General features: G+C 34.4%; 1 protein-coding gene across 1 annotated transcript; it reads right to left on the bottom strand.

Moving 5' to 3' along the window:
* LOC121410100 (thioredoxin-like protein 4B) lies at nt 1-7,545 on the bottom strand. Its single transcript, XM_041601970.1, has 3 exons — nt 7,075-7,545; nt 3,549-3,700; nt 1-2,820 (listed from the first exon to the last, which is right to left on the bottom strand). The coding sequence occupies exons 1-3, from the start codon at nt 7,204-7,206 to the stop codon at nt 2,655-2,657; spliced, it is 450 nt and encodes a 149-aa protein (XP_041457904.1). The 5' UTR covers nt 7,207-7,545; the 3' UTR covers nt 1-2,654.
* Nucleotides 7,546-10,504: the final 2,959 nt, after the last annotated feature.

The raw sequence follows: 10,504 nt of genomic DNA on the forward strand, positions 1-10,504 counted from the left end.
ATATGTATCAATGCTTTATTTACCCCTAAAATATTAATTAGTCTTGCCTTTAGTTGCATAAATACACTTGCAAACACTAACCAGTATATTATAATATATTTACTGTGGTTATTATGAATAAAAAATGATTTCATTTGACTCAAATCGTGGGATTTGTCACCTCTGGCTCAAAGACCGGTGGACCACAGGTTGACAACTGAGAGTCACGTTTAACATATAAATATAGGAAAAATGTGAATTCACAATGAAAAGTTCTCATTACTGATTTAGCTTATTTGAACTTGGTGGAACAAAAGCAACTAACATGTTATAAATAAATCCATAACCTGGCAGATATACTTTATGTTATTTTAGAGTGTTATATTTTAAAGATATCCTCTTGCTCAACGTTCTGCAAGACATGGTCTCTTGGTACTGGGTCAATTGAACGTCAATGCACAGAACATATTCTACATGTATGGGTACATTTGCCTCTCTTTAGAAAAAAATCTTTGTACCAGTTTCATTCTCAAGTAGTTTTTTGTTTAGTTTTTTTATTATTTGGAAAAATATACCTGAACACTTTTGTGCCAGCCAAATATGTGTCATGTACTGATTTATAGACAAAGTGTGATGTAACATTAAGAAAAAAAAAGTAAATAGCATCAGATGAGGGCTTTATTGCAACAAACAAGTTTTCAATTAAAATTGCATAAAAGGTGTATTTGCTATCAGTTATGTTACCAGAATAATCTGAAGATTAGGACACATCAAAGTTATCACTATCAGTCTTTGCTGTCAATATTGAAACCATGAGGTCATAATTATTTAAACAATAGATTGATTTATCTCTGAAGCCTTTAATTAGTTTTTGCTTTTATTTTTGAAAATTTTCAGCTTCTAAATTGTAACCCACAACTATATTTTATCTCTCTTCATTTCCTGTACATCAGACAGTCACAATTTAAATCATGTTAATTTCATGATTAACATCAATTAATTATACTGATTAGCTTAATTAGGCATCCTTTAAACTGAAAAGTTCAAATTTGACCCACTTATGATTGAAGAATAAGCCAGTCAGCCCCAAAACTATTACATTTTTAGGTACTGTGATGTTACACATTTAGTTTCTTAATGAAATGAAAATTTATGCTCCCCTCGTCTACCACCATGCAAAAATGGCCAATTGATATTACATAATTGCTAATTACTGGTAAATGAAGTAATCTCAAGTATTTTTTTTTCTTTCAAGTAATTGGTATAAAGATTCCCTTTAATATGATACCAAATATACCCATGTAGCACATGTATTTCAAGTTTTATACCATGAATTATTTCTGTGCTTGTCGTGCAAATGTAACGATACCACCTATTTGCGGGCCCAACATAAAACGCATGGCCATGTACTTTGAATCTTCTGATTTAACTCCCATACAATTGCTTTAGCACGTTAACTGTATGAGAAATAAGAGCCTTCTAATGAATGGGAATTGGTGCAGATAACTTGTCCTACTGGTACAAGGAGATCACTGGGCAAACTCTCATTAATCATATCCCCCCCCCCCCCCCCGGGAAATAAAGCAGAAAGACAAACTCCAGCCATATCAATTCCTTTTAACATGATGTTTCAGTGATGGTTTTATTCATGTGTGCAAAGACAATACACACAGAATAAATTACACTGAACATGAAGGTTTTGCCCGGGAGGGGGGGGGGGGGCACTTCCATTGACGAGTGGATACCACGCGCGACCACAAGGTCTCAAAAAGCACCCTAAACACGTATTTTCTATATTCTGACAATGCACTCCTTAACAAGTATTGGAGTGTGAAACCCTACTCTTAAAAAGTATTAGAAACAAAACGATACTCTTGGCAAGAATTCCCTGAACTTAACCCTTAAACAAGAAATTATGTCACAGACGTTGGTCGATGGTTTTGGGTTTAGAAGTACGGTCCCATCTCCCACATCTCGCGTAACACTGTTGACTGTTGTGGCAAAAAGTACATCTTTTATAAAACATTTTAGTCTTAATTGTTCATACCTTCGCAAATCTGATCTTAACATATAGCTTTTCTAGCGAAATAGAAACCCTTTTTTCATTATTTTAGTGTTTGACACCCTTTTACGTTACGTATGTAACGTGCCCTATCTTGAAAAAGACATCCTTATAACGTGTTTTTTTGGTTGTGCATGGTATCTACTCATCAATGTAAGTGCCCCCCCCCCTGGGAGGTTTTGAAATTTGATCTGTCTGATTGTGTGATGCAACAGAAGTATTGATTCCTACTAATATAGGAAGTAATATGAATTTGGAAATGTTATGGTACACGTACATGTATATTTCAAGTATCATTATTTTGGTATTTCTGTACTTCCGGAGATGAGGAGCTACCTCATTTCATTTGTGAGCTACGGCATTTACAAATACCTGGCTTGTAGTCTTAATACATGTACATTAACAGGGTTTCATATTGCAATCTTCAAAAAGTATAGCTTTCAGATCTTGTTATACAGTAATATACTTAACTTATATTTAACTCAAATAATGTTTTGATACAGCAATTTATTCTTGGGGACCTATTTACGAAGCAATGGCTTGCCTCTCATAGCACCATGACCTTCACCTGGTCCTGCTTACCTCACATACCAATAAACAGTTTTGATGTTCATCAAATATCTTGGTACAGTAGTTCATACTGAGGTACATCTCTAGGATCAATAGGGCTTGTCACCATGAGCTTGCCTTTCATAGCACCACGAAATATGACTTCTACCAGATCAATGAAGTCTTGTTTAGTCTTAAAGCTGCCAATGAATTTGGTATGATCAGGGGATCTGTGTCATAATAAAAAAAAGTACAAATGCTTTCAGGGACTTCATATAGGTTTAGTGTCTATGGGGCTCTTTTTTTAAAGGAAATAACGGACTAGTAAGAGTAAAACTGATAATTATTCTGCATAGGGTAGGCTTGGGAATAGAATGACAATTTCACCTTTTGAATATTCCTCCAGTTAGTAGGAATTTTATTTTCAGTTGTAGGTTAACTTTCATAGCAAAACTTATAATAAAAACACTTATTATATCAGAGAGAGAAAATGTTTAACAGTGTCACATATCTATTTATGTGAACACCTAGTATGTGACTCACTGACTGAAATCTACTGGTCATGCTTTATTTTCAGCCACTATTAGTTCTTGTTATAGGCTTACTATGTACAAGCACAAACACTATGTTTAGAGTTTCATTATTCATATTAATTTTTCGAAAATTCTATGAATACCTGAGTAGTAATATTTGTATCCATTCCCAAGCCCATGCTAGTCTGCAGCTGTATAAAACTACTATTAGTAAAAATAATATCGCTACAGAGATGCTAGTTGGTCTTCCTTCCTCTTAACTATTTTCATGTATTCATACAAAGTATACTATATTCTGCATGAAATTTATCTAAAGTATTTCTTGAAATGGAATTCAGACTACTAATATGAAGCCTGATCTACATTGTACTCACACCTAGATGTTCAGACTTTAAAAACCTCATAAGAAAGCCATATATCCTTACCCGTAATCCACTTTCATGTGTTGTCCATTAAAAAAAAACAATGTTGCTGGAATGAGAGTGATGTCAAAGTATTGTGTATAGACTGGAACTCTGTCAGCATCAATGCAATATATGTCAGCCATCTTTCCCAATTCTTGGCTTGTCTTTGACAGCTGATAACAAAAGAGAACATTGTGTATGAGATAATATCTTGTTTACTTTCATACATTTTAACATGTTATCATAACCCCTCACCCCCAAGTTTGAAGGGTATACATTGTATATAGGAATCAGTGTACGGTCTGTTTGTCCGGCAGGCAGTCTGTGATATCTTACAGATGAAACAACTTCCTCAGTTTTTAACAAATTATCCAGAAATTCTAAATACGCATTGATATTGGGATTAAGATGAGCAAGACACATCTTTTGCATGCATCAGAAATTGTGTTACCATGGTACCAATACAAATGGAAAAATTAAGTAAAAATCTTGCGGTTCAAAATACTTCCTCAGTTTTCAACAATTTCTCATGAATTTTGGGGTAAAGATGTCCAAGACACACTTTGTGTGTTGGTGTCAGAAATCATGTTGCCATGGTAACCAGGCAAGTATTAGGTAAAATTCTTGCGGTTTGAACTACTTCATCAATTTTTCATCAATTCTCATAAAATATGGCTCATTCATTGGTCATGAAATAAAGATATACAAGACATATTTCTTGCATGTGTCAGAAATCATGTGGCCATGGTGACAACATGACCACCAATACCCACCAAGTTTTATTAAACAGACTTCTTTTATTACAAAAGAAGTCTCTCCGTATAATTAACCATTCTTCATTTCTTTCACATACAGATCCATTGTTTGCCGAAAACAAGCTGCTAAAAATAAATGATCTATATCTGTTTCACTTAGGCCAATTTATGTATAAATATAATAACAATTCACTTCCTCACGTATTTGATTCAATGTTCCCTCAAAATCGTTCAATTCATCATTACCCTACAAGACAGTCTAATGAGTTTCATTTACCTCTTTTAAGAACATTATTAGCTAAAAAAACATTTATATACGATGGCCCGAGATTCTGGAACTCCCTTAGTGAAGATATAATTAGAAGCCCATCCCTTTGTTCTTTTAAATTGAAACTTAAAAATAATTTTCTGAAATCATACAGGTCATCATTTACTCAGTTTTAAATAATTTTATCATGAAATTCACCATTTCATGCCTCCTTAACTTATTATTTTTTTTTTTTTGGTATAATTATCCGCGCGTTGAAGTCCTGCTGTATTATCTCTGTTATCTTTCTTTATCTCTTTTCATTTTTATTTTCATATCCTTTGTGTGTGCTTCAATTGTTTGATTGTTTCTTGTTCTTTGTTCTGCTGTTCTCTGTTTTGTAAACTTGTCTGTCTTCGTAGGCAATTCTAAAATAATTATTTAGAGGGGTCCACACAATACAAGCACTGCTTTTTAGTGGATCCCTCCATTTTCACAGAATTTTTATTTTAAAATGGTTATGATAGTTGCTTATATATATTCTGTTTTGCTTTACTTCGTTTTATAGATAAATATCAAATACTGTACATGCCTGAATTTATTTTATCTGTATAAGTTCATTGTAACTATTTTGATCACATTACTTTGTTCTTCTGTTGAAAATGAAAAATAATAAATTGAAATTGAAATTGAACCAAACTTAGGTAAAAAAGAAAAGGAAATGAAGGGAGAGGAGAGGAAAAAAGAAAAGCAGGGAGAGGGAAAAGGGAAGAGGGAAAAGTGGGACAAAGGGACAATGAGGGGAAGGGAGAAGGAAATACAGTGGGGAGAAAGAAAAGGAAAAGAAAGGGAGGGAATAAAAAGGAAGAAAAGGAAAAGAAAGGGAGGGAATAAAAAGGAAAAAAAGGAAGAGTAAGAAAGAGAAAAGGAAAAGAAAAAAAATGAAAGCGGCAGGGGGGGGGGGAAGAAAAGAAAGGGGAAAGGGAGAAAGTAAATAAAACCCAGGTCCAATTAAAATCAATCAGATTTCCAACTGGTTTAAATTAGTTTTAACTGGAACATATAAATTTCCAGTTGAAACCAATCGGAACCAGTTGGGCAACAGGAAATCCTATTTGGAACAAGTCGAGTAACCAGAATATCTTCCAACTTGAAATGTCTTCTACTGGAATCAGTTAATTAAAGAAGAGGATAAGAGAGAATGAGAAGAAAACGGAGGCAGAGGGTAAAGAATTGGGAAATGAGAAGGGAGAGGGGAATTAATAGGAAGGGGGAATGAATGAAAGAAATTGAAGGGAAATGGAAGGAGAAAGGAGGAGCAAGGCTAGGAAGAAGAAAGCAAAGGAATGAAAGAGGAAATGGAAAGGAGAGAGAGAAAGGGAGAAGGGAAGGTGAAAGGGAGGGAGAAGAAAAAAAGGAAGAGAAAAATTAGTAAAGGAAAAGAAAAGGGAGAGAGGAGAAAAGGAAGGAAAGAGATAAGAGAGTAAAAACATTCCTTAAAACAACTCCTTTTCATGCCAGTATATTAAAAATATTAGCTTCATATTCACTTCAATTGTTTAAGGTTGTTCAGAAAGGCATCCTGTTCATGATCACAAAAAGTCTAAAAAATAAACCGTTTTGTTTTTAAAATATTTTTAGCTCGCGCTGTATTCGCATTTGATTAGGGAGATAATTTCTCTCCACGGGAGGTTATGGAGATATTTCCTCTTTATGAATTTCTTCAATCATTTAAAAAAGTCTCTTTTACCGGTAAACGGGTAAAGGCCCATTATATTATATTAGCAAAAGCTGGATCTGCCCACTGTGTGTATATTTACACATTAGTCCAATTTTCCAAACACAAAATAAGACAAGCTATAATATGCCACCAAAAATCTGCTCTGATATGTGGACCCCCCCCCTACAACAAGGGTCCATCTTGTGTGTATGTCTCCCTAATAAGTTGGATCAATGATATCATATCGGTGACGTGACACAATAACTGCTCCGAGACACTTGCTCCAGTTAGGATTGTATAGGCCTATAGTTTTTGGTTCAGAATAATGTAAAATTAGGGTTTTTTAGGTAAAATTTTATGTTCTGCTTTTAACCTCAACATGCAGATTTTTTAACGGCATCAAACCAACTCTCGCCGTAGCAACTGTCATGGATCCATCTAACGAGAAATCAATTAGTCTATTTTCTATATTCATTCTTGGCGGGCAAAATTTGAATCATTAACTTTCATATGTCATATCATCACCTTGCCAATTATGTCGTGCATAGCCATAAATTAGTTACTGTTAGAAACATTTCACCAAAACAATGCAAAACTTTAACAACATGTTTCGCAACTTTGTCTCATTTCGATTACATTAAGTGTTTTTATTTGTCTGTCTGATTTTTCGTCAAATGATCAAATAATTTAATTTTCAGCCTGGAATCCCATTTTTAAAGTTAAACAACAAAATACTATTTGCTGTTTATGAGTCTTAACTAATTTATCAATATTATAAGGATGGATGGAAATAAACTGTTTGTATCTACTTCTTTATACTCTTACAATTTCATCCAGTTGCATACACACAATATCATCTGAGCGTCCAAACCGAAGCACAAGTATCTTATCTTCTGTCCGCTTGATTGCTTCATCTATCTCTTTCTTTGTGGATAGTGCAGGTATCAAGTAACTCATGACAACGTATATAGGCTGATGCCAGGCAGTAGATTTAGACCCTCTATACTTCAGTTCAATTATAGCTCATTTTGTAATAAGTGCCTGAGACTGATCGAGGGCTTGTAGCCTTGAGGCAACAGAATTCTGTCAGTCTGTGTCTCAGCTCTGTTTACGAATACTAAAAATACTGCAATACCTCGCTGTCACGTGACCATCAAATTTTTGTCAGGTGATCAAGTTCTCTAGCTGGCTTGCTACCAAATGAAGGATTTCGGTAGCTGGAAAGTGTTAATTGCAACTTTGTTATTGTAGCAAGTTTTATGAAACGGAGATCTGGGCTAGGCTTGGGCCAAGAATTTGAAGAATTTAGAAAGGACCAACGAGGCCGAGGGGCAAATAAGCTTCCAGCTTTATGTCTACATCCAAGTAGGCTAAATCCAAGTACGGTCATGACGGTACCGCCGGTAAGTAGGAACTAGGATGGTTCCGGGATAGGGGTCCGATGACATGACATGCATGTCCGGACACATGATGGTGGGCCCCAAGTCTGCGCACCTAACAATTTGAGTTAAGATTTAACATGAATTTCTTATTTCACAAAATCTTTTGGTTAATAATGTTGCTTATAGTATTGAGAGGGCATTATCGCGATATTGGGAACCACCGTTCACTTCATACAGCAGCGCTTTATTCAGTCACACGCACGGTTCCCTATTTCCACCTCCATTCACTTTGTACACAAGTGCGCGAATACAAATCGACGAGTGGTTCCCAAAACCACGCTTTGGCCATTGAGAGTAAGTGCACCAAATTTCTCATTGAAAAATTCAAGAAAATATATGATTTTCTTGAAAAAACCTCGAGCAGTCATTTTCAGATTGAAAAAAAAATGGTATGGTATGGTACTAGTGGATCATATCGTTACCAAACACTTTTCATGAATTTAATCATATCAAACACATTATTCCAATGAAATTCACCAAACTTTCACCATACTTTCACCATAAATACACAAATACCTACAAAATATAAATATGCAGAAATTGACATCCACTTCCAATCGGATCTCTCTTCGCAAGTTAAATATTTTGGTCACTTGAAAATGGTATCATATTACCGAACGTGTGTTTTCTATGGGAAAACAGCAAAGTCACTGATAAGCTATTTTGACCATATTTTATTGTTTTGAGGAAGACTTTGAAAATGTGTTTTTGATGATTTTTCATAATTTTTTCTATTCAAGTTCCCTTTGGAAGGATGTTGCAAAGGTTTGAGCGTATTTTATTATTTTCTGATGCATATGATGCATGTGTTCGGTAATACAAGTCCGGTCGGTAATACAATCACTCACTATACCCCATGTCTGCCCACTCATTCACTTTGCAGAAGATTCAGGTGTTTTGATGACAAAGGCTGCATTTTGAGGCTGTCACATGAAATGCCCTGAATTCATTATTTTTCCACCATTCTGAGTCGGATTTTTTTATGAATACCTGTCTATGTATTGCATGTGTAAAGTTCGTGCTCTTTGCGTATCTCCTTTTACTAGAATCGCGCAGATACGCGGCGGGTGCGCAGACGTGGGAGACTGCGCAGACATTGGGGAACTGACCATTAGTATATTTTTGAAGCTTTCTTTTTTATCTTTGGACCAAACTTTTTTGGATTATACTAAATGTATGAATTCAGTAGTTGTAATCATCTTCTATTTTGTTCTTTATAATATTTTTTAACATTTTGTACTAAAAAATGATGAAACTTCACTTGTAAATTTTTCCAAATGACTTTCTAAAATTGATCGTCCGTACACACAACAACTATACTGTGCACTGTGTTGGCGTAGGAACAACAAGTCAATAAGAGACCCAGGCCAAGGTACTTCGACATGTTCGAAGCAGGGATATCCCTGCTCGAAGTAACTTTAAAAGGTAGCGTGTCTGTGAGTTTTTTATTATAACATTAGATCTAATGTTAGATCTAAAATAGGTGGTCTGTCTCTGACAGATCACCTCTTAAATTCATCAGAATTTCCTTTGTGATTTATTTCTTTATTTATTTTTCGCATGATTGTTTGTCACCAACTTTTCTCTGAAATGGCTATAGAACATTAGATCTGACTGACTATGACATTAGACTCTATCGAATAAAAGAGAGAAAAAAGGTTCCTTCATTATTTGAATTGAATATAGAAAGACAGGAAGGGAAGATGAATAAATGTGTGAAAGACAAAATAAAGGAGCAAAAAAAAAGAAAGTAAGAAAAATGGAGGAAGATAGAAAGAAAGAATGAAGGAAAGAAAGAAAAATATTTCCTCCATTCTTTGAATGAAAGAAATAAAGAAATTAAAAAAAAACAGAAGAAAAGGACGAAGGAAGAAGTGAAAGAAGGAAGGTTGGTAAAGATAGAGTAAGGGAAAGAATTCAAAGGAAAAATGAAATAAAGGAGGAAAGAATGAAGGGATAAGAGATTGAAAAAAAAGAAAATAATAGGAGAAAAAGAACAAAAAGAAAAAGGAGAGGAATGGAGGAGGAAGCAAAGAAATTTTTAGGAAAGAAAGAATGAAGGAAATAAGAAAGGGGAATTTAATGAAAAAGGCAGGTAAGAGAAAGGAGGAAAGAAAGAAAAAAATGAACAGAGAGATAGAGAAAGGATCAGGAAAGAAAGATAAGAAATAAAGATAGATGGAACAAACAAGGGCAGGCAGAAAGAATAGAAGGATGAAGAAAGAAAGAGGAAAAAATTTCAAACTTCAAGCAAACAATGAAACAATCCAATCCAAAAACAAAAATCATACTGATATTTGGTGTTTTTTAATTATATTTGTTAAAAATTGAACAAACTAAATAGTTTCAGAAATGAATAAAATTTCAAAGTGAAACATTGTCTATGATCATTAAGTAATTAGGGAATGAGCACGCATGCACGCAAGCTCTTTCCATAGGCTCTATAAGGAAAAAAACATGCCTATTGAAAATTCACATGGCTCTTCAGAATGAATGGGGACCCCCAATTTTTTTTTCATATTTCAATAGAGTATGAATAATAGCTATGATTTCATGTCTTATTTGACCCTAACATATATCATGACGTCATCAAAATGATGTCAGAACTCAAAAGATCAATTTTGCGTGTGATGACGACGACGTTATCATGATTATGAAAATTTGGCTCTAACTCCGTGAATATTGGTCAATTTTTGCCTAATTTTGGATATGTCGTAGCTTAGGTCTTACTTTTGCTGAATGTTGCCTTTATTTTTCATTTTAATAAACAGATCATCCTGAAAAATGACAATTTTTAGAGGCATGACATTTTA

The sequence above is a fragment of the Lytechinus variegatus genome, chromosome 3 (assembly GCF_018143015.1).
Source record: "Lytechinus variegatus isolate NC3 chromosome 3, Lvar_3.0, whole genome shotgun sequence".
In the NCBI taxonomy this organism is placed as follows: Eukaryota; Metazoa; Echinodermata; class Echinoidea; order Temnopleuroida; family Toxopneustidae; genus Lytechinus; species Lytechinus variegatus.

Bases quoted from the DNA above. Each gene is read 5' to 3' on its own strand.
- LOC121410100 (XM_041601970.1), bottom strand. From the start codon at position 7,206: ATGAGTTACTTGATACCTGCACTATCCACAAAGAAAGAGATAGATGAA. The intron at 3,701-7,074 runs GTAAGAGTATAA...TTTTGTTATCAG, and splicing joins GTATGCAACTGGATGAAATT to CTGTCAAAGACAAGCCAAGA. The intron at 2,821-3,548 runs GTAAGGATATAT...ATTATGACACAG, and splicing joins CACATGAAAGTGGATTACGG to ATCCCCTGATCATACCAAAT.